This window comes from Lagopus leucura, unplaced genomic scaffold, assembly GCF_019238085.1.
Source record: "Lagopus leucura isolate 7727_CA_CO unplaced genomic scaffold, USGS_WTPT01 Super-Scaffold_100037, whole genome shotgun sequence".
NCBI lineage: Eukaryota > Metazoa > Chordata > Aves > Galliformes > Phasianidae > Lagopus > Lagopus leucura.
The window spans coordinates 3,738,274-3,757,430 of NW_024962286.1; the positions used below are offsets into that span (position 1 = coordinate 3,738,274).

At 54.6% G+C, this 19,157-nt stretch overlaps 1 protein-coding gene across 2 annotated transcripts in view; it reads left to right on the plus strand.

The window, feature by feature from the left end:
- The window catches only part of AGRN (agrin), a 63,972-nt gene that overhangs the window by 30,117 nt on the left and 14,698 nt on the right, over window positions 1-19,157 (plus strand). For both annotated transcript variants that reach the window (XM_042883000.1, XM_042883001.1), the window contains 16 exons: window positions 5,358-5,573; window positions 6,451-6,675; window positions 7,697-7,921; window positions 8,603-8,809; window positions 12,361-12,582; window positions 13,315-13,509; window positions 14,005-14,205; window positions 15,473-15,618; window positions 15,747-15,852; window positions 16,047-16,160; window positions 17,140-17,304; window positions 17,444-17,587; window positions 17,754-17,878; window positions 18,155-18,260; window positions 18,382-18,765; window positions 18,878-19,012. In XM_042883000.1, the coding sequence (XP_042738934.1) occupies window positions 5,358-5,573; window positions 6,451-6,675; window positions 7,697-7,921; window positions 8,603-8,809; window positions 12,361-12,582; window positions 13,315-13,509; window positions 14,005-14,205; window positions 15,473-15,618; window positions 15,747-15,852; window positions 16,047-16,160; window positions 17,140-17,304; window positions 17,444-17,587; window positions 17,754-17,878; window positions 18,155-18,260; window positions 18,382-18,765; window positions 18,878-19,012 (2,916 nt within the window). The remainder of the gene's footprint in view (window positions 1-5,357; window positions 5,574-6,450; window positions 6,676-7,696; window positions 7,922-8,602; window positions 8,810-12,360; window positions 12,583-13,314; window positions 13,510-14,004; window positions 14,206-15,472; window positions 15,619-15,746; window positions 15,853-16,046; window positions 16,161-17,139; window positions 17,305-17,443; window positions 17,588-17,753; window positions 17,879-18,154; window positions 18,261-18,381; window positions 18,766-18,877; window positions 19,013-19,157) is intronic.

The following is a 19,157-nucleotide window of genomic DNA, read 5'->3' on the forward strand; positions in this document are numbered from 1 at the left end:
CAGAGGCAGGTGGCTCTCCAGGCAGTTCTGCACCTGCTCAAGGGGACAGGGAAGGAAATGCTCAGCTAGCCTGGGAGACAAGCCATACAAATATAACTTAAAATAAAACAGTCTCTTCAATCCTATTCCCTTTGTGCCTGGCAGCACTGGAACACCCTGCTGGTTTTGGCTGCTAATCCTAGCCTAGTCCTCTCTTGACAGGAGCCAATGTGAGACTTGGATCCCACAGAATGAATTGGCAGCGGGGCTGATCCCAGCTGGGAGCAAGGGAAGGTCTTCCATCCTTGGTGTGATGGGGAGCAGGGGGAGATTCGTGCCCCATGTTGGAGCACTGGTGTTCTTTACCTGCTCAGTGTGGAGGAGAGGGAGGGGACGGGAAGAGAAGAGCTGAACCATCCCTTTGGAACAGCAGGGCTCTGCTGGTGGCTGAGCCAGTTTGGAGTGGCGCAGGGTTGCTGTGGAGAGAGGAGAGAAGCTAAACATAGCTCTTCAAAAAAAGCTGAGCAGTAGATAAGGTAGCAGCAGTTATTAGACACCACTTTTGATCTCTTGAGAGCATTTTCCTCTCCATTTACAGTGAGGCTTGAGCTTTCTCTTGGGGATCAATTTATGTTCTTTCATGTTATGTGGCTTAAGTGTCAGAGGAGAAGCAGATGGGGGACCTGCAAAGGTGTTCCTGCTTTTCCGTGCATAAAGTCCTTGATGAGATTGCAGTCTTTGAGCCTTACCTTGTTGCCCCCACATCTGTGCCCCATGTCTCTCAAGACAAGGCATTTAGCATTGGAGCCTTGTGACAAAGCAGCAGCATCAAAAAAGGCTTTATCTTTTCTTCCCCTTGGCCGTGCTGTACTGAAGTTGTTGCATGAAGCTTGCATCACTGCAAGCTCCCAACTTAGGAAACACTGCCAGGCTCTGTGCTTTGCAAGAGGTTGTGCTGACCAGTGAATGCTGCTTTTGTAGGAGTGTGTCCCAGTGTCACGGTGGCACAGCGTCACTGTTTTGGTGATGGAGAGGTGTTTGTCAAGAGCAAAAGCTGTAGGTGTGCAGGGCGATGCTTGTGGGCAGCCAGCTGGATGCCACACTTGAGGTTTGGGTGAGATCCTTGCAGCCAGCATGAGCAAACCTTGCAGAAAGGCTCTGCCGGAGCCTGCAGCCTTGGGAAAGGGCAGCAAAGGGCAGCGTGCTGCGTTGGCCTGTCAGCACAGATGGGGATGGGCTACGGACCCGCTGCAGCTGGGGAGGAGCTGTGTTCCCTGCGGGCACCCAGCTGGCTGCTCCTCATCTTCCTGCTTTGTAAACACCCCGCTCTGCAGTACAGAGCTGGTGGGAGAAGCTTGGAATGATGCATGGGTGTTTTCCCCTCGCCTCTTGGTGCAGGCTGCATCCCAGCTGGGCGGGCGCCGGTTGCCATCAAGCTTTGGGTTTTGCTGCTGTGCTGGGGCAGAGCCTGCTCCCCAGGGGAGCCTGTGTGCTCTCAGTGCACTGGGTCAGGCAGAACCCCGCTGCTGGGGCTCCTTCCCATCACGCTCCCCTCCCTGATGAATCCTCCCAGTGATTCGGAGCCACGACATCTTGCTGCGAGCCACACTCACAGCGGGGCTCTGACAGATTAATGAGGGAGCCTTTTAAGATGGTGTTTGATTCACAAGAGCAGCTTTGATGTCTCAGAGCCCAAGGAGGTGATGCTTTCACCTCCCTCTGCCCTGTCCGCCCCCGGCACCACCTTCACCTTGCTCACCACCGCCTCCAGCACAAGATTTTGCTTTCAGATCTTCCAAACGATCAGCTTTCGCTCATCTTAATTACAGAAACACGAAGGCAGCCCTGCTCTGCTGCAGGGGCTGGGCTGTGTGCTCCAGGTGGGAGCTGGGGCTGAGGTGCTTCGCTCAGATTCGGATCCTGGTGGTTTTAGGAAGGGATGGGATGGGTTTTAGGATGGGGGAGCTTCAAGGGGCTTCCCATGGCTGTGGCTGGGGAAGGCTGGAGCCGGTAGGGTTGCGCCCCAGAGCATCATAGGCGTTCAGCATAGGCGTTCCCAAGCAGGGTTGGGTGATGCTGCCTGTAGCCCCATCTCAGAGCCCGCACCCGCCGGGTTAAGCGCAGCCCTGCCAATTCTGGGCGGTGTGAATGTTGTCGTGCTGTGGTGATGGGGCAGGCGGCTCCGCTGTCTCGCCAAGCAAGTAATTAATATTGATGGCAAGGAGGGTGGGCCCGGAGCAGGCGATGCGCTCAGACGGGCCTCGGCAGGAGCGCGGGCCTCGCGCGTCTCCATGGCAACGCGCATCAGGCTCATGCAGAATTCATGTCAGCCGCGCTGTCCTGATGCACCGCTGCTCCTCGGCCTGATGGTTGAGGTTGAGAAAAGCCTCCAGGATCACCAAGCCCTACTGCCAGCCTGGCTTGCTGAATGTCATCACTGAGCCGCATCCGTTTGTGCCGCATCCATGTGTCCGAAATGCCTCAGGGCTGGGGTACCGCTGCCTCGGGTAGACATTGCAAGGCTCAGCCATCCTCTTGTGCTCATCCTTACCCTTTCCATGAAGAAATTTGCTCATCTGTACTATTTCGTGAAGAAATTTACACGCCTGCTCCCTTTCCATGGAAGAAATTCACTCCTCACCCTTGGCATGAAGAGATTTGCCCATCTTTATTCTCTCCATGAAGAAATTTGGTCATCGTTACCCTTTCCATGATGAAATTTGCTCATCCTTACCCCTTCCATGAAAAAAGTAACTTATCCTTACCCCTTTCAGGAAGAAATTCGCTCATCCATACCCTTTACATGAAGAAAGTTTGCTCCTTGCCTTTTGCATGAAGAAATTCCCCCATCCTTGCCTTTTCCATGAAGAAATTCGCTCATCCATACCCTCTCCATGAAGAAATTTGCCCTTCCTCCAGGAGTGCTGCCCACCACAACCAGCTTCCTGACTGCCCCATGGTGCTGGCTTCACCACTTTCATGGAGGGATCCAGCTGTGATGGCTGTATTTGGGACATGACAAGCCACCACTGTGGTCCACCGGTGAGCTCCCCATCCTTGGGGAGAAGGTGGGAATGGTGGTAGGTGAGACGCAGCCCCCTGTGGCCCTGAGGTGAAGAGGCAATCTGCTTCATGATGCAGCTCCAGTGTTGTTTTTTATTTAGTTAGTTTGGGATTTGGGTATTGGGACGTTTCTTCTCTGTAATGGCAATGATCATAACTACAACGTGAATGCTTTGGGCTTATTAGGTAGAGCTTTTTACCTCGAGATCTCGAAGCATTTGACAAAGCCAGCTTGTTTCTTATCCCTACTGCTTTTGTTGAGCTGTTTACCTATTGACACCAGGGACCTGGTGATTGTTATCATTTAGGTTCTTTTGCATATCAATGAGCCAAGGCATTTCTTTTAGTGAGCTGGGGAGCAGGCATGGGGTGCTTGATTTCCCACTCTTCCTCCTCTCACATCAGTTATGGTCACGCTTCTTGCATCCTCCCAGATAAAATTAGAGAGGTGCTTGGGAAGGAGGAGGCTGCCTCTGAATCTCAGTCTGTTCCACCTCCCGCGTCTGGCAGGGGAATTAAGGCAGTTGGTTTTATTCTGATGGGTTCTGAGCTTATATCATCCAAACGCACCGCAGCGTGGGGTGGGTGAGGTTTAAATCCATCTGCTGGAAACAAATAGGCTTCCTCACTGGTAGCAATGGTGGTGATTAGAAGTGAAAGGAACTTAAACAAGCAATTTGCCTGTCACAGTTTGTTTCTGGTTTGAAGTGTTTGTGCATCTTGCTTTGCTTCTTGGACTGATCAGTGATGCAGGGTCCTTATCCCCTGTGTGCCTGGCTGCCCATGCTGTGCACTGATGGAGCTTGCTGGGATATTTACCTTCCTCTTTGTGCCTGGAGATAAAAGGATGTTCTTCACTATGTCTTTTGTTTGTATGGTGGCCTCTGATATTCCTGGTGTGTTTACAGAGTTCTAGACAGAAGAATAGACAGACTTCAATTCTGATAAAATACCAGTGTTCATTATGTAGCCTGACTCATTTAACTTTGCAATGCCTTGTTGCCTTTTTGTCATTTGCCATTTCTTTTACCACTTCAAATTGAGACGTTCTCAAATACAGCAGGCAACACGAGTACAAAGCAGGTTGCTTTAAAAGTGGTCCAACCAAGCGTGGCACCAGATCTGAACAATCGTGTTAAAAATTCCCTTGGAGATGGGTCAAGACCACTCGTGGAGTTGTGGCTTAATTGGCGTTGTTGTCCAGTTGGCTGCAGGCATGGAGGGCAAAGCGAGATGGATGCATGAGCTGGACTGGGGGACCTTTAAAGGCCCCTTCCAACTCGAATAATTCTACAGTTCTGTGACTTGCTGTGCAAAACTCGTGGCCTGGGTCTATGGGAAGGGGCCTCTTTGCCCTCTGGTGTTTTCCTGCCCTGCACACCCAGCGCCACGGGAAGGGGACGGAGGAGTCACCACTTGTCCTGCTGTTCCCATTCCTTGCTTACCATCCTCCCCTGCATCCTCTAATCTCAAAGCTCAACAGGCTTATCAGCAGTTGTAAGAACGGAAGAGGGAGAGAAAGAGCAGCAATGAAAGAGCAGGAGAGACTATCCAGAGCGCTTCGTAAAAATGATAAATTGCTTTTAGATATTGGGCAGGAGAGAAAGAGAGTTCTTTTTTATTTGATGATATTAGTCTCTTAGTGGCACATTGTTGCTGTGCATATGAGCTCGAAATCTCAAGGCAGTCCAAGGCAAACGCCCGGGAATTGAAGTGTAAATGAGCCACTGTCGAGCTCATTTTATTTTGCCTTTTATGATTTCTTGCTCTGCCATTATGTAGGTCAATCTCTATCTCTAATGTACGCTGTGTATGCGGTGGTGAGGCACACAGGCTGCCCGGTACTGGCAGAAAGCTCCAGCATCTCTTGCTCCCTCTGTCTCACCTGTGTCAGCTGAGTTTGGGGACATCCATCCTGTCCATTCCTCCCCTGAATGTAAAATTTGCATTCCTTCCTGCATTAGCAATTCAGATGCTGAACTGGTCTGTGCTGGCTGCTCTGATTAGTGGATGCGATAAAGAGATTCGAGCATCTCCTCCTGGAGGGCCTCCAGCCACGTGATTCAGTTGCTTTGCATAAATGACAACGAATAAAGCGGCGTGTGCGGGACGACCTGTCCCACGCGGGGACCCTTCCTTGGTTCTCCTTTCTCCTACCAGTTGACAAGGTGACATCTGAAGATGGCACCCTCCTCCTCCTTCCTGTGCCATCGTCCTCTACGACTGAAACTTTGTGAGCTGCAGCCCCCCGAGCCAGGCTCTGCCCCCTATCTTGGGTGTCCCGTGGCTCAGGTGTCCCCTATCTCTGTCCCCAGCCTGCCGAGGGATGCTGTGTGGGTTTGGGGCGGTGTGCGAGCGCAGCCCCACCGACCCCTCCCAAGCCTCCTGTGTCTGCAAGAAGACAGCTTGCCCTGTGGTGGTGGCTCCTGTCTGTGGCTCCGACTATTCCACCTACAGCAACGAGTGTGAGCTGGAGAAAGCCCAGTGCAACCAGCAGAGGCGGATCAAGGTCATCAGCAAGGGACCATGCGGTGAGCACAAAACGGGGCTGCGTCCCCTCTTGCAGATGGATGTGCAAGGATGGGGGTGCTCCTCCAGATCCCACAGCATTGTCTGGGGCTGGAGATGCTCCGAGGACAAAGCTGACGGGAAGGGACAAGGAGAGAACCACCAGCAGTGCTTAATAACAAGCAGGCAGGCTGATGGCCTGAGGGCTTTGCGGAGATGCAGGGCAGACTCGGGGGAGCAGCCCCCTCTCATCCATCTCCACTTCCCCACCGTGACTCAGCCCTGCGGCTGCAAGCACAGGCAGGATGGGCTGATGAAAGCCCTTCCCCAGCCTGGCATTCACCAGCTGGGAGCAAGGAGCTGTGTAAATGAGACCCAGTCTCCTCGTCTCAGAGTAAATTAACTTGACCTTTCTCGCATGCAGTGCGCTGGCTTGCAATAAATCTGCACCCGGCTTCCCTGCTGGGGCTTTCAGCAGAGAGGAGAGAGCGCCGAGTGACTTATTTAAAATAATCATCATAAAAAAGTGACAAATTAAGAAGGGGAAAAAAAAAAAAAAAAAAAAAAGCTGGCAAATACACCATAGCCCTGCCCTGTCAGAGAGGAAATTGCTCCTTAAGCTCTTCCTCTAATTACAGTTTGCAGGAGGTGCCTTAAGGACCCTCGTTCTGCTTAAAGAGATGCTGGCAGTGAGGAGCCGGGGGGTGCAGCCAGGGTGGAGGGAGCTCCCCTTCCCCACGCACTGTGGTTAAGGCTGAGTTTTGCACACTTTGGGGTGGATGCAACTGGCTGCTTCAACGTCAGCAGTGGACGGCAGCACCCGCCGAAGCCAAGGGCAGGATGGTGCTGGGTCACTGCTGCTGCTGGAGGCAACGCTTTCACTATGCACCCTCTCCTCAGGCTCCAAGGACCCCTGTGCAGAGGTGACGTGCAGCTTTGGCAGCACATGTGTCCGTTCTGCAGACGGCCAGGCGGCCAGGTGCGTGTGCCCTGCATCCTGCAGCGGGGTGGCAGAGAGCATCGTCTGCGGCAGCGACGGTAAGGACTACCGCAGCGAGTGTGACCTCAACAAGCACGCCTGTGACAAGCAGGAGAACGTCTTCAAGAAGTTTGATGGAGCCTGTGGTGAGTGCCCTGGTCCCCAGTGGGTGTCGCATGGCAAGTGTTTCTTGCGTCGGGACAAGTGGAAATGGGAAGGGCTGGGGAGAAAAGCTCAGCCACTCCAAGGATGTCTTGTGATGACTGTGGATGCTTGTAATTAAAAGCAACTGTATTCATTAGGAAAGCCATGAGATCAGCCAGGACACGTGCCAGGCCCTTGTTTGTCCCTGGGGGAAGGAGTGTGAGAGCGTGCTTGGGAAGGCTGCAGAGCTGGAAGAGCATGAGTTGTGCGTTCGCCACTCAGCCCCAAGTGGGGTGAGATGGGCACAGGTCAGGAGCGTCATGTTGGGTGCTCCTCTTTTCTAGGGCAGAGGGGAGGCTTTGGGCAGCACTCAGAGATATCTGAAATGCTGTGCAGTCCCCAGGATGATGTCTGTGCAGCTCCCCACCCCACCGTGTTGTCTCATCTCCTCAGCCAGACCACATCCCTCACTTACCTGCAGCGTTTTGGCTCTACACAAAGCATTCTGGTGTTTTTGTTGGGTTTGTAGAGGTCTCAGCAGGGGTTACACATCCCTGCTGCGATTCAGAACAGCAGTGAGCCCTGGCAGCATTTGCCAGAAGGGAAACAGGAGATGGATAGGGCAGGTCCTGCGGGAGCTCCTTCATTTCCATGATTGCTGCACGTGCTGAGATAGGAAAAGCAAAAGGCTTCATCTGCAACCCTGTCCACTGCAGCCTCCTCCCTCTTCCAGGAAGGGATGGCATCGTTGCTTCTCTTTGTCAGCCCGACTCTCTGGTAAATGCAGGGATTTCAGATAGCAGGATTAAAGAGTGGAAACGCTCGGAAAAATAAAGTGCTCCTCCTATCTGATGGTTGCCTTGGAAAGGGCAAGCAGCTCTGCGATACGAGTCAGTCCTAAAGGGGGGCCCAGCACCCCCTGAGCCCTGACGGGGACACAAAGAGTGGGACAGTGTGATTTGCAAGCGCTGCCTAGGCAGGATGTTCGCTGACTCCTCTCTCCTCCTCCCATTGCTCTATTAGACCCCTGTAAGGGCATCCTCAACGACATGAACCGCGTGTGCCGGGTGAATCCCCGCACGCGCCGGGTGGAGCTGCTCTCCCGCCCCGAGAACTGTCCCTCGAAGCGGGAGCCGGTGTGCGGTGACGACGGGGTGACATATGCCAGCGAGTGTGTGATGGGGCGCACGGGGGCCATCCGGGGGCTGGAGATCCAGAAGGTTCGCTCCGGGCAGTGCCAGCACCAGGGTGAGTTTTGAAAAACCTCCTGGTTTTTTTTTTTCCTCTACACTCACAGAAAGGAGAGCGTCCCTTTCAGGTCAAGGGAGGCGATCCTCCCCCTCTACTCTGCCCTGGTAAGGCCTCATCTGGAGTACTGTGTCCAGTTCTGGGCTCCCCAGTACAAAAAAGACAGGGATCTCTTGGAAAGAGTCCAGCGGAGGGCCACGAAGATGGTGAGGGGCCTGGAGCATCTCTGCTATGAAGAAAGGCTGAGTGAACTGGGTCTGTTCAGCCTTGAGAAAAGGAGACTGAGAGGGGACCTGATCCAGGTCTATAAATATCTGAGGTGTGGGGGGCAGAATGGCGAGGCCGGACTCTTTTCAGTGGTGAGTGGAGACAGGACAAGGGGAAATGGCCAGAAACTGGAGCATAGGAAGTTCCGCACAAACATGCGCAAGAACTTTACAGTGAGGTGACGGAGCACTGGAACAGGCTGCCCAGGGAGGTGGTGGAGTCTCCTTCTCTGGAGATGTTCAAGACCTGCCTGGATGCCGACCTGTGCGACCTGGTGTAGGGAACCTGCTTTGGCAGGGGGTTGGACTCGATGATCTCTGGAGGTCCCTTCCAACCCCTACAATTCTGTGATTCTGTGATTTTCTGAGGGACGCATCGCTGGGGATGTGACGCGTCTCTCTATTCCTTTCCCAGACAAATGCAAAGATGAATGCAAGTTCAATGCTGTCTGCCTGAACCGCCGTGGCGCGGCGCGCTGCTCCTGCGACCGCATCGCTTGCGATGGCACCTACCGGCCCGTCTGCGCCCGCGACAGCCGCACCTACAGCAACGACTGCGAGCGGCAGAAAGCCGAGTGCCACCAGAAAACTGCCATCCCAGTGAAGCACAGCGGACCCTGTGGTAAGCCTGCACCTCTCCTCCTCTTGCACCCAGCCTGCGTCCGTCCCACGCAGGCTCAGCTGGGAAGCCCGCAGGTAAGTGGTGGTTGGGTTCCCACCTCGCAGCGAGCCCCAGGATCTCAATTTTACAGCCAACCCAGTGCCTGCTCCTCGTGCTCTTTTTCCTTCCAGCAGTCAACAGTCTTATGTATGTCTGTGTCTTGTCTCTGTCTGATGTTCTCGCTACAGTGGGGAGCAATCGTGTGTGTTGAGCACGTGACATAGCTGTGGTGCCCATCAGCTCCTCTCCATCACCACTCATTCCCCTCCCAGGGTAGTGCCAGCCCCTGCTCCTGCCATGCTTCCCTTCCATGCCCACCCCTCTCAGCTCCAGGTCCTCCAGCAGGAACGCTCTCCAGAGGACTCGCCGTGGCTTTGTCTCATCTCTGGGAGAAGCTTTTGTATGTGCCAGAAGGGGTCCTTGGGATGTTGGGAACATTCCGTCTTAAAATGACTGCATGGCACCTGAAGGAAGTTGAACGCAGTCATTGAACTGAGTTGGAGGACCGGTTGTTTCAGCTTGGATTTGTTTTTACTGGAGGCACAGAACTGTGTCCTGTTTTAAGCTGATGTTTTATAAGGTGTTGGGTGCTTCAGACCTTCTGAAATGCTTGGAAATTCAGCCTGGTGCATTGGGTTTGTTGGGTTGGTTTTGTGCTCCTGCGGTAGGTTTTAATCCTGCCAGGCTCAGCTGCTGGAAAATCATTTGTCAGGCTCCCAAAATCACACTTAATATAATGACAACTGTTATTTTTAATCACCCACTTCAGTGTGCTTCTGGCTGCTGGATGATAACGAGTCAGATCCCCAAGTCCTTTCTGGGCAGGAAAAGCACTTCTCAGTCCTTCACCTCCTGTGTCCCTGGAAGCTGCTGGGGATGCCAGCTGCCCTGGATGTGGGAGGGAGAGGAGGATGGGGACAATCAAGGACCAAATTTCCCATGGCATCCCATATTTCCAGGGCAAGCGGAGAGCTATTGCTGGGAGCTGCCCTGCTGCCAGGCTGCCATCCTTCCCACTGCACCCATGAAGTGAGCACAGTGGGATGTGCTCCCTGTGCACCTGTCCATCCCCTCTCTGTCATATTCTCTGTTATTTCATCCCCCCTCTCAGCTCCTCTCCCTCTGGGTCAGTGCTTTCCAGAGGGCAGGCTGTGAACACAGCAGCAACATTTTAACCTCACACACAGCTCTTTTCCAGCAGCAGGGCAAAGGAGGCAAAGCCAAACAAAACAGCTCAGACCCTGTTTTTAATCTTTCTCTGCTTTCGTACCACGATGGGACAGCTGAGAAAGGAGGGCTGGGATGACATGCCAGGAGGTGGAGGGAAGGTGGCTGTAGTTGCATCTGTCTTTTCCTCCCTGCCTCTTTTTGCTCTCTTTCTCTCCCCCTCCGCTCTCTCTCTCTTTCCTTTTTCGTCTGTCTTGTGTTTTACAGTGTTGCCTGTTTGGAGGAAGGAGTTGTGTCCTCGCAGCACCCTTCTACTCCCTACCTGGACATCTCTGCTAGGAGGTCGGCTTTCTCCCCTTCTCCATAGCCAGTGCCAGCCCTGGCCTCTCCCCATTGCTCCCTTCCTCTCCAGTTTTCCTTAAGAGTCCTGGAACAGAGAGGTTTCCCCTGTTCTGCTCCCATCCCCTTGACCCGCACGCTTCCTGCCGGAATGGAGGATGCTGACTGTGCCTTGATCCTTAGAGGCAGATGAGAGTGGGAGCAGAGGTGGGTGGTACGAGACCCCACTCCTCTGTGAGCCGATACCTCTGGACTGCTCCCAGTTGCTCTCACCTCTCCTTTCACCCCTGACTAACCCGCTCCCTTCCCTGCCTCCTGCTTCCCCAGCCCTTGCATCAGCCAGGATGCGTAACAAGCAGTGTGCTTCTTCCATGCCTCAGTTTCCCTGCCTGCAGGATGGAGAAGGGATGACAGCAGGGCTTGATTATAGCATAGCCAAAGGTCCTTGCTTGCTCTCTCCTCATTATATCCACTCATCAAAATTGGTGCCAAAACCCCCCACTGACTTCTGCAGGTGCCCAGGGCTGCATTTTGGGTTTCTCTCTCCATACAAGCATGCTGCCTCTGTGTGTTTGGGGATATGGTTATGGTATGTGTGTTGTGTTTTGTGTTGAACACAAGCAGGAGATGTGAGCAGCACCACAGGGTGAAGCACCGTGGGGAGCAGTTCCTGCTCCTTGGGAGCTGCTTGTAAACCCTTCAGCCACAGGGAAATTGAGGACAGGCAGGGAAGGGCTGGGTGAAAGCAGTAACCACGTGTCTCAATTGCTCTCCTGTTCCTTTGCAGCCTCTTGGCTCTGAGCTTTGAGTTGGCAGGGACTTCCCAAAGGGCCAGACCCCAAATTCAGACCTGTTTATGCCCAAGTTTTGGACTGTTCTCTCGTTGGTTCACAGCGTGCAGCCAAGCTCCTGAGGGCTCAAGCTTTGATCCCGTTCTGCAGCTGCATCACATTGGTCCTTGCAGAGGAGGAAGGCAGAGCATTGCCCCTTCCCACCCCCTGTGCTGCCCACTGGGGCTGTGCTGCATCTTCTGCTTCATCCATCTCAACTCAGCCACCCTGTCTGTTCCCACATCCTTCTTGTTGATGTGTCCTTGTCCATGTCCAGCATGTGTTACATTGATGTCCTTTCCTTGCTCTGGGTCCTCGGGGCTTTTGTGATGAATCACAGGAACGGGTCTCTGGGCAGTGCTGGGGCACTGCTGGCTTTTGGCTGCCCACGGTGGATGAAGGGTAATGGGACATGGGGGATTTCCCCCAGAGCCTTGCAGAACTCTGCCAGGAGGCTCAGCATTGCCTTTTTGCTGCCAGCCACCAGAAGGGTTGGCTGCTCACCTTCTCACTACTGGGCATCTTGTGGGGAAGGATGCCAGCTGCTCGGCTGACTTTGATGGAGTAGCTCCATTAAGAGAGCAGAGGGCATGGCTGCCTCTCAGCCCGCAGCCCATGCAGTGGGGCATCCTCAGGGCTCTGCTCCCTGAGCCAGGTGCTGGAGGACTGGGATGATGTAAGGACAGTGGCTCTTCATCCTGCCCCACCAGGAGGGGAAGTCACAGGGTGTGGTGAAGCCAGGCATCATTTCCATTGTCAGAGGCTGGTGGCATCGCTGCTGCATGGGATGAGAGGTGTGGGCTTCTGGCAAAGGAAAGTTGTCCTCCATCAGTACAATGCCTTGTGGTGTTGGCTGGGAACCCAAATGGGGCTTTTTGCAGACATCTGTACGAAAACTATGGGCTGATCAGAGTCCCATGAGGTGCACGGGACAGAGGAACAAGCGTGCAGGGAGGAGATCTCGTGCCTGCTTCCCAACCCAAACCTCCGCTGAGCATGGGGGAGATGCTATGCTGGGGGGGTAGGGGATGATGCAAGGCCAGGAGCTCTGTGCATTGCCACGGCTTGGGGGAGGCAGGCTGCAGCCGCCGGCATGCCTCGCTGTGCACCGTGCCTGGGGATGCTCAACAGGCAGCGAGCTCACCCTGCCACCCATTTCCTATGCCCCCTCTGCAGACCTGGGTACTCCCAGCCCCTGCCTGAGCGTGGAGTGTACTTTTGGGGCCACCTGCGTGGTGAAGAACCGGGAGCCCGTGTGCGAATGCCAGCAGGTGTGCCAGGGCCGCTATGACCCCGTCTGCGGCAGCGACAACCGCACCTATGGCAACCCCTGCGAGCTCAACGCCATGGCCTGCGTCCTCAAGAGAGAGATCAGGGTGAAGCACAAGGGGCCCTGCGGTAAGGAGACAGCCAGCCTGGTGCTCGTGGTGGGGCTGCTCACGTGCTGTGCAAAGGGAGGGAGCGGCATCGTTGTGCATCCTTACCCCCCCGGGGTAAGGACGGGGGGACGCTGCCTGGCATGGATGCAGTGATCTCTCCTGCGGAGGTTTTCTTTCTTAATGTGAGCCCTCAGTGCAAACGCAACTCAGAGCCGTGTGCAGCTCTCCCATCTGCAGGCTCACTGCTTGTGCCAGCACAGCTTTGCCAGGCGGGAAGTGTTTGCACACAGGCAGAGCCCAAGCTGGTTGCTCGTGCTCCTTTGTGCAATCTGCTGGGCTCTTGCAGTTTTGTCCAAATAGTGCTGTTCTGCCCTTAAATCTTCAGGCTGGGCAGCAGGTGCTTTGCACCCAGTGCTGCACTCATCCTCCCATGGCCGGCACTGATTTATTGCTCCCCATAACAACACTCAGCCTCATACTCTCTGCATCCCATTTAGCTGTAACAGCTCACAGCTCCAGTGACATTTCATTGCAATTACTCCTGGCCCTGATGGCTTTTACAAGCAGTTATTGCCATGCAGTCTCTCTCCTCCCTCCTGCAGCCTCGCCTCTGCTGGAGCTCCAGTCCTGCAGGGCTTAGCACAAGGGATGAGGTTGCAGCAGGGTTAGATTTCAGATCTGGCACTTCCATACAAAGCAATGCTCGCCCTGCTGATTTAACCCACTGCTTTTTTGTTCCTCGCCCCTGCAGACCGCTGTGGCAAGTGTCAGTTTGGGGCCATCTGTGAAGCAGAGACGGGGCGGTGCGTGTGCCCCACGGAGTGTGTGCCCTCCTCCCAGCCCGTCTGTGGCACAGATGGCAACACCTACAGCAGCGAGTGTGAGCTCCACGTCCGAGCGTGCACGCAGCAGAAGAACATTTTGGTCGCTGCCCAAGGCGACTGCAGTGAGTCTGGCAAGGTCCCCTTCTTCCCTCTTCTTGCTCCTTTCAGTGGCGTTTTGAGGAGCGGATGCTCAGCATCCCCCTGTTCACCCGGGGCCCTTCGAGGCCCTGGGGGTGTTTGTGTGCTGGGGGAGGCACCGGAGTAACCTGAGGGTGGGGATGTGTGAGGCCGAGCAAAGGAAGTGGGCTGCCATCAAAATGGGAGGGATTCCATCCCCAGGGGGTGATTCCTCCCTGCTTGTGTGTGTTCTCAGCACAGGAAACCCTCTGTGCTGATTTCTCAATGAATTAAAAGCCTTGCCTCAGTTTTTGGTTTTTTTTTTTTTTGTAATTAGAAAAATGACACTTGAGCCCCATAAAACCAGTCCAGCTGGTCTGGTATTCCAGGGCTGAGCAGTGCATGGGTATCCTCTCTAAAACTGGGAGAAAGAGTGATGGGGAGCGACTCTCAGGAGCCGGAATGAGAGTAAATGGAATTTCTTGCTGGTGTCCTTGCAGAATCCTGCGGCAGCACAGTGTGCTCCTTCGGCAGCACCTGTGTGGGTGGGCAGTGCGTGTGTCCCCGCTGTGAGCAGCAGCCCCTGGCCCAGGTTTGTGGCACCGATGGCCTCACCTATGACAACCGCTGCGAGCTCCGAGCAGCCTCCTGCCAGCAGCAGAAGAGCATCGAGGTGGCCAAGATGGGGCCGTGTGAGGACGGTGGGTTGTTGTTGCTCTTCCCTTGGCAGGGGAGTTGCATTGCTGCGTGAATTGCATGCCTTATGTTCCACTTATTCTGGAGGAAGGGGAGTGGTTGAGGTGCCCGGGGGTTGCTCTGGGTGGAGATGCTCCATGAGGATGCCCGGGGTTGTTCCATGGTGCTGCTCCCTGATGGTTCCCACTTGGCTCTGTCGGCAGGAACAACGCCAATGGGTCTGGGCAGCACGAGGCTGCTCTTCCTGACCCTTTCCAGAGTGTTGGGGAGGGGGGCGCTCATCTGTAGGATGCAGCATCCCCCATTGCTAGCCATGATCCCACTCTCCTCAATAGCATCTTTTAATTATCTTTAGGTATTTAGGTAAGGCAGCTCAGCATCCCTCTGGAAGCAGGCTGGGACCTCTCAGCCTTGCCTTGCTGGTGGTCAGACACCAGGAGCCTCCTGAGCTCCCCTCTCTATGGGGTGAAGCCATGGGTTAATGCAGGCTGAGAGCACAGACCTCCCCCAAACCTCACTGCTGTGATGCTGCCATTCCCCAGCTCGCTGTGCTGGGAAGGATGTCAATATGTGGCAGAGCTTGGGGATAAGGCAAGGCAGAACATGGTGTTTGATCACAGCCCTCCTTTGGGAATTTCAGGTTGATGTCCCTCTGGGAAAAGATCTTAAATAATTCTCTGTGTAATGCCAACTCCCAGCCTTTGATCACTCAATAAAAAGGGGCAGGTTTTCCTTTTTTGCTTCTCTTTTTTTTTTTCCCCCCTTTTTTTTTTTTTATCCTTTTAATTAAAGGAGCCTTTGAAATCAGCAACATCTCTATTCTTGCTGCTGGAGCTCTGGGCACCTTATAGAGAGGCAGCCAGGCAGAGCACAGCATTTATAGGCTGGGCAAGAAGGCCTCCGGTCAGCTCCTAAGGCATCCCTATGCCTTTTGCATTGCTTAACTTATTATTGTAGTGATGGGAGAACTTGCTTTCTGCAGGGGAGAGGATCTTCTCTGCGGTACAGGCAGGAGCATCCTAACATATGGGCAACCTGATCCCAGGTTAACAACCCTGCCCACAGCAGGGGGATGGAACTGGATGATCTTTAAGGTCTCTTCCAACCCACGCCATTCTGTGATTCTATGGCATGTCGGCCCAGGAGATATTCATGCTGGAGATATTCAGGAGCTGTTTGGACATGCTCCTGGGCAAGGTGGCCCTGCTTGAGCCATCTGCTTTTCCCTGGTCCTGCCAGGACCCCCTCTCACCACGCTTCTCCTCCATCCAGAATGTGGCTCAGGAGGCTCAGGCTCTGGTGATGGCAGTGAGTGTGAGCAGGACCGATGCCGGCACTATGGGGGCTGGTGGGATGAGGATGCAGAGGACGACCGTTGTGTGTGTGACTTCACCTGCCTGGCAGTGCCACGCAGCCCGGTAAGCACATGAAGCATTCCTGGGCTGCTGTCCTTGCTCCCTTCAGCCTGGTGGCCTTGCCACACTCTTCCTGGGGCATCCCATCGGCAGGAAACCTGCTCTGAGAGCTCCCCTCGCCGTCTTGACAGGTCTGTGGCTCTGATGATGTGACCTACGCCAATGAGTGTGAGCTGAAGAAGACGAGGTGTGAAAAACGCCAGGACCTCTTTGTCACCAGCCAAGGAGCCTGCCGTGGTGAGCGAGTCCCTGCGGCACGTGCCATCCCCATCCTGGTGCCCTGACATTCCTGTTTCATACCTGGCCAAAGCTAGGGCCTCACTCCATCACCTACCCCAGCATCTCTGCAAGGACCCGCGTGGTTTTGAGAAATGCTGCTCAATCTCTGCGTTGGCCATAACGCCCCTGTGCCTCTCTGCCTTGCTCCACAGCCCTCACCACGACCCCACCGCCTCTCCCAGTTGTGCACTGCAGTCAGACCATCTATGGGTGCTGCCCGGACAACATGACCCTGGCACTTGGAGTGGGTGCAGCTGGGTGCCCGAGTGAGTGATGGTCTCCATCTGGGGGGGATGCTTGGGGTTGCACTCTGGGGAGAGAAAGGACGGTCCCAGTTCCTCAGTTAGCTAGCTAGTTTCATTAATATTTACTAAATCATTGTCAGAGTCAGCACTTCAGCAGAAGGCGCATTTTGAAAGGCATTAGCACGCTGTTAACAGCTGAGGCTGTGACTGCCTGTTAGGGAAACCCATCACCCCATGGAGACACACCTCACGCCATACTTGGGTCTGGCTAATGCCTGTGTGATGAGGATGTAGTGCTGCTTAATGTACCATATAATTTAAAAAGCAGCAGTATTCAGCCAGCGTCTCTTCCTGGAGCTGGCTGAGATGGCAGGAGTTGGTCAGGGGGACTCTAGGAAGGAGGTGGAGCGTCTTGCTTTAGCATCACCCTGATGGTGATGGTCAAAGTGATGTTCCACAGATCGTCCAGCCATGGGAAGAGCTTCTTCCTCACTATGGAATCCTGTATCCCACTGGTTTCTGTCCTGTATGTGCTGGCAACAAGCATACACCAGGAGATAATCCCCACTTAAACCCCTAGTGCAGATTTCTCTCTTGCTTCCTGCCCTGGACACACCATCTCCCTGCCTCTATCTGCTCCCAGGGTCTCCTTTGCTCTCCAGCTCTGACCCACATCCCCTTCCCACTGCTCCCCAGGGGCTAAGAGAGCATTTCACCATCTATCTTTGGATCACTTCCCTCCATCAACTTCCTAATTAATGAATTAATAATAAACTCCTAATAGCTTCCTCTCTCTTTGATGTCAGTGAGTGAGGAGCTGTAGATGAGAGCAGAGCAAGCGGGTTAATCCCTGGAGATCAGCCCTGCCTTGTAGCTGGAGGAGGTGGTGGGCACAGTGGTGATGGGTTGATGGTTGGATTTGATGATCTTAGAGGCTGTTTCCAACCTTTATGATTCATCCTACTTGGCCAGGACTCACCCTGTGCTCTCTGGCTCGCAGGCACCTGCCAGTGCAACCCCTATGGCTCCTACGGAGGAGCCTGCGACCCTGCCACGGGGCAGTGCTCCTGCAAGCCAGGCGTTGGGGGGCTCAAGTGTGACCGCTGTGAGCCTGGCTTCTGGAACTTCCGTGGCATCGTCACCGACAGCAAGAGCGGCTGCACACGTGAGTGCTGGTTGCTGTGCCATTTCCAGCTAGGAACCCCAATGCTGCTCCTGTTGTGAGCCAAATTCGGTGGCTGTTGCTGCAAAATTTGCACTACTGCACCAATTGAATGATTTCTTTTTTCCCCCTCCTTGCTCAGCTTGTAACTGTGACCCGGTGGGCTCAGTGCGTGATGACTGTGAGCAGATGACTGGGCTCTGCTCCTGCAAGACTGGTATCACTGGCATGAAGTGCAACCAGTGTCCCAATGGCAGCAAGATGGGCATGGCTGGCTGTGAAAAAGGTGAGGGGGAGGTGTGTGGCACACAGAAATGCTGCTCTACCAAGTCCCTGGGAGAGCTGAGACCTGAGGAGGGGGATTTGGATTTGACGTTGGCTCTTGGGTTTTGTTATTTTTTATGCTTGGTGTGTGTTTTGTTCATCTCTTCCCCCTTCTCTCCCTGCCCTAGACCCATCAGCTCCAAAATCCTGTGAGGAAATGAGCTGCGAGTTCGGGGCCTCATGCGTGGAGGTCAACGGCTTTGCCCACTGCGAGTGCCCATCCCCACTCTGCTCAGAGGCCAACATGACCAAGGTCTGGGGGAGCACTAGGGACTGAGCTGGGCTTTGGGCACGGGTACATGTGGCCAGCTTGGTCCTGCCAGGCTTGGAGTTCAGCTCCTGCTCACCAGGTCACTGTCTTCGGTGCATGGGGCAGGAACGTGCCTGCCATGAGTGTCCCCAACACAGAGCGTTGTGCATCACTGATGCCTCTGAGCTGCTCTGCTCAGTTTGAGGACAGGTTTATTTTGCCTGAGGCTTGTTTTGGAGGACAGATACAGCTCATATCTTGTATCATTTCTTCTCCCAGGTGTGTGGCTCTGATGGTGTCACCTATGGGGACCAGTGCCAGCTGAAGACCATTGCGTGCCGGCAGGGACAGCTCATCACAGTGAAGCATGTGGGGCAATGCCACGGTGAGTGCCTCCTGCACCTCCTCATGCCCTGCCCATGGCTTGCACTGTGCTTCCCAGCACCATGGGCACCCTTTCCCAGACCAGACCCTTCTTAACTTCCCTCCCTTGCTGCTCCTTGTAGAGTCCATCACTCACACGAGCCACGCGATGCCACCCACCCCTCTGCCCACCTTGCCCTTGGACAAGCTCATCATACCCCCACCACTGCAGCTGACCACCCGGGCTACAGAAACCACCGAGCTGGCCACTAGCTCTCTGCTGATGGAAGCCAGCCCCACTGCAAGAAGTCACCCTACAACAAGGCGTGTCACGACAACCCGACCTGCCACCACACCATGGATGACCCATGGGGTGCTGAAGACCACCGTCCGCCCGCTCTCCACCTCTCCAGTGGTCCTGGCCACCACTCAGCCTGCCTTCGCTGAATCGGGCAGCGCAGAAGGCAGTGGGGACCAGGAGATGAGCATCAGTGGGGACCAGGAATCCAGCGGGGCAGGCTCTGCTGGTGAGCATTGCTTGGGAGGTCACCTGGGGTCTTAATGAAAGAGATGAGGCTGTGTCCCAGCCTCATGGTCTAACAGGAATGAGGTCCTACCCCTGTTAATACTTCCTTGCAGGGGAAGAGGAGGTGGAGGAAAGCCAGGTAACCCCAACTCCAGCCATTGAGAGGGCAACGTGCTACAACACCCCGCTCGGGTGCTGCTCTGATGGCAAGACTGCAGCTGCTGATGCAGAAGGGAGCAACTGTCCGGGTGAGTCCATCTGTTTTGGTGGCCAGGAGATGGACAGAGTCCTTGCAGGGCACAGAGCAGGGCAAGTGTTGGCAGTGAGCCCTGCCTTGATCCCAGCCTGGGCCTGGGCTCTCAGTGTGTCACCCCCTCTTTGTTCTGGACACCA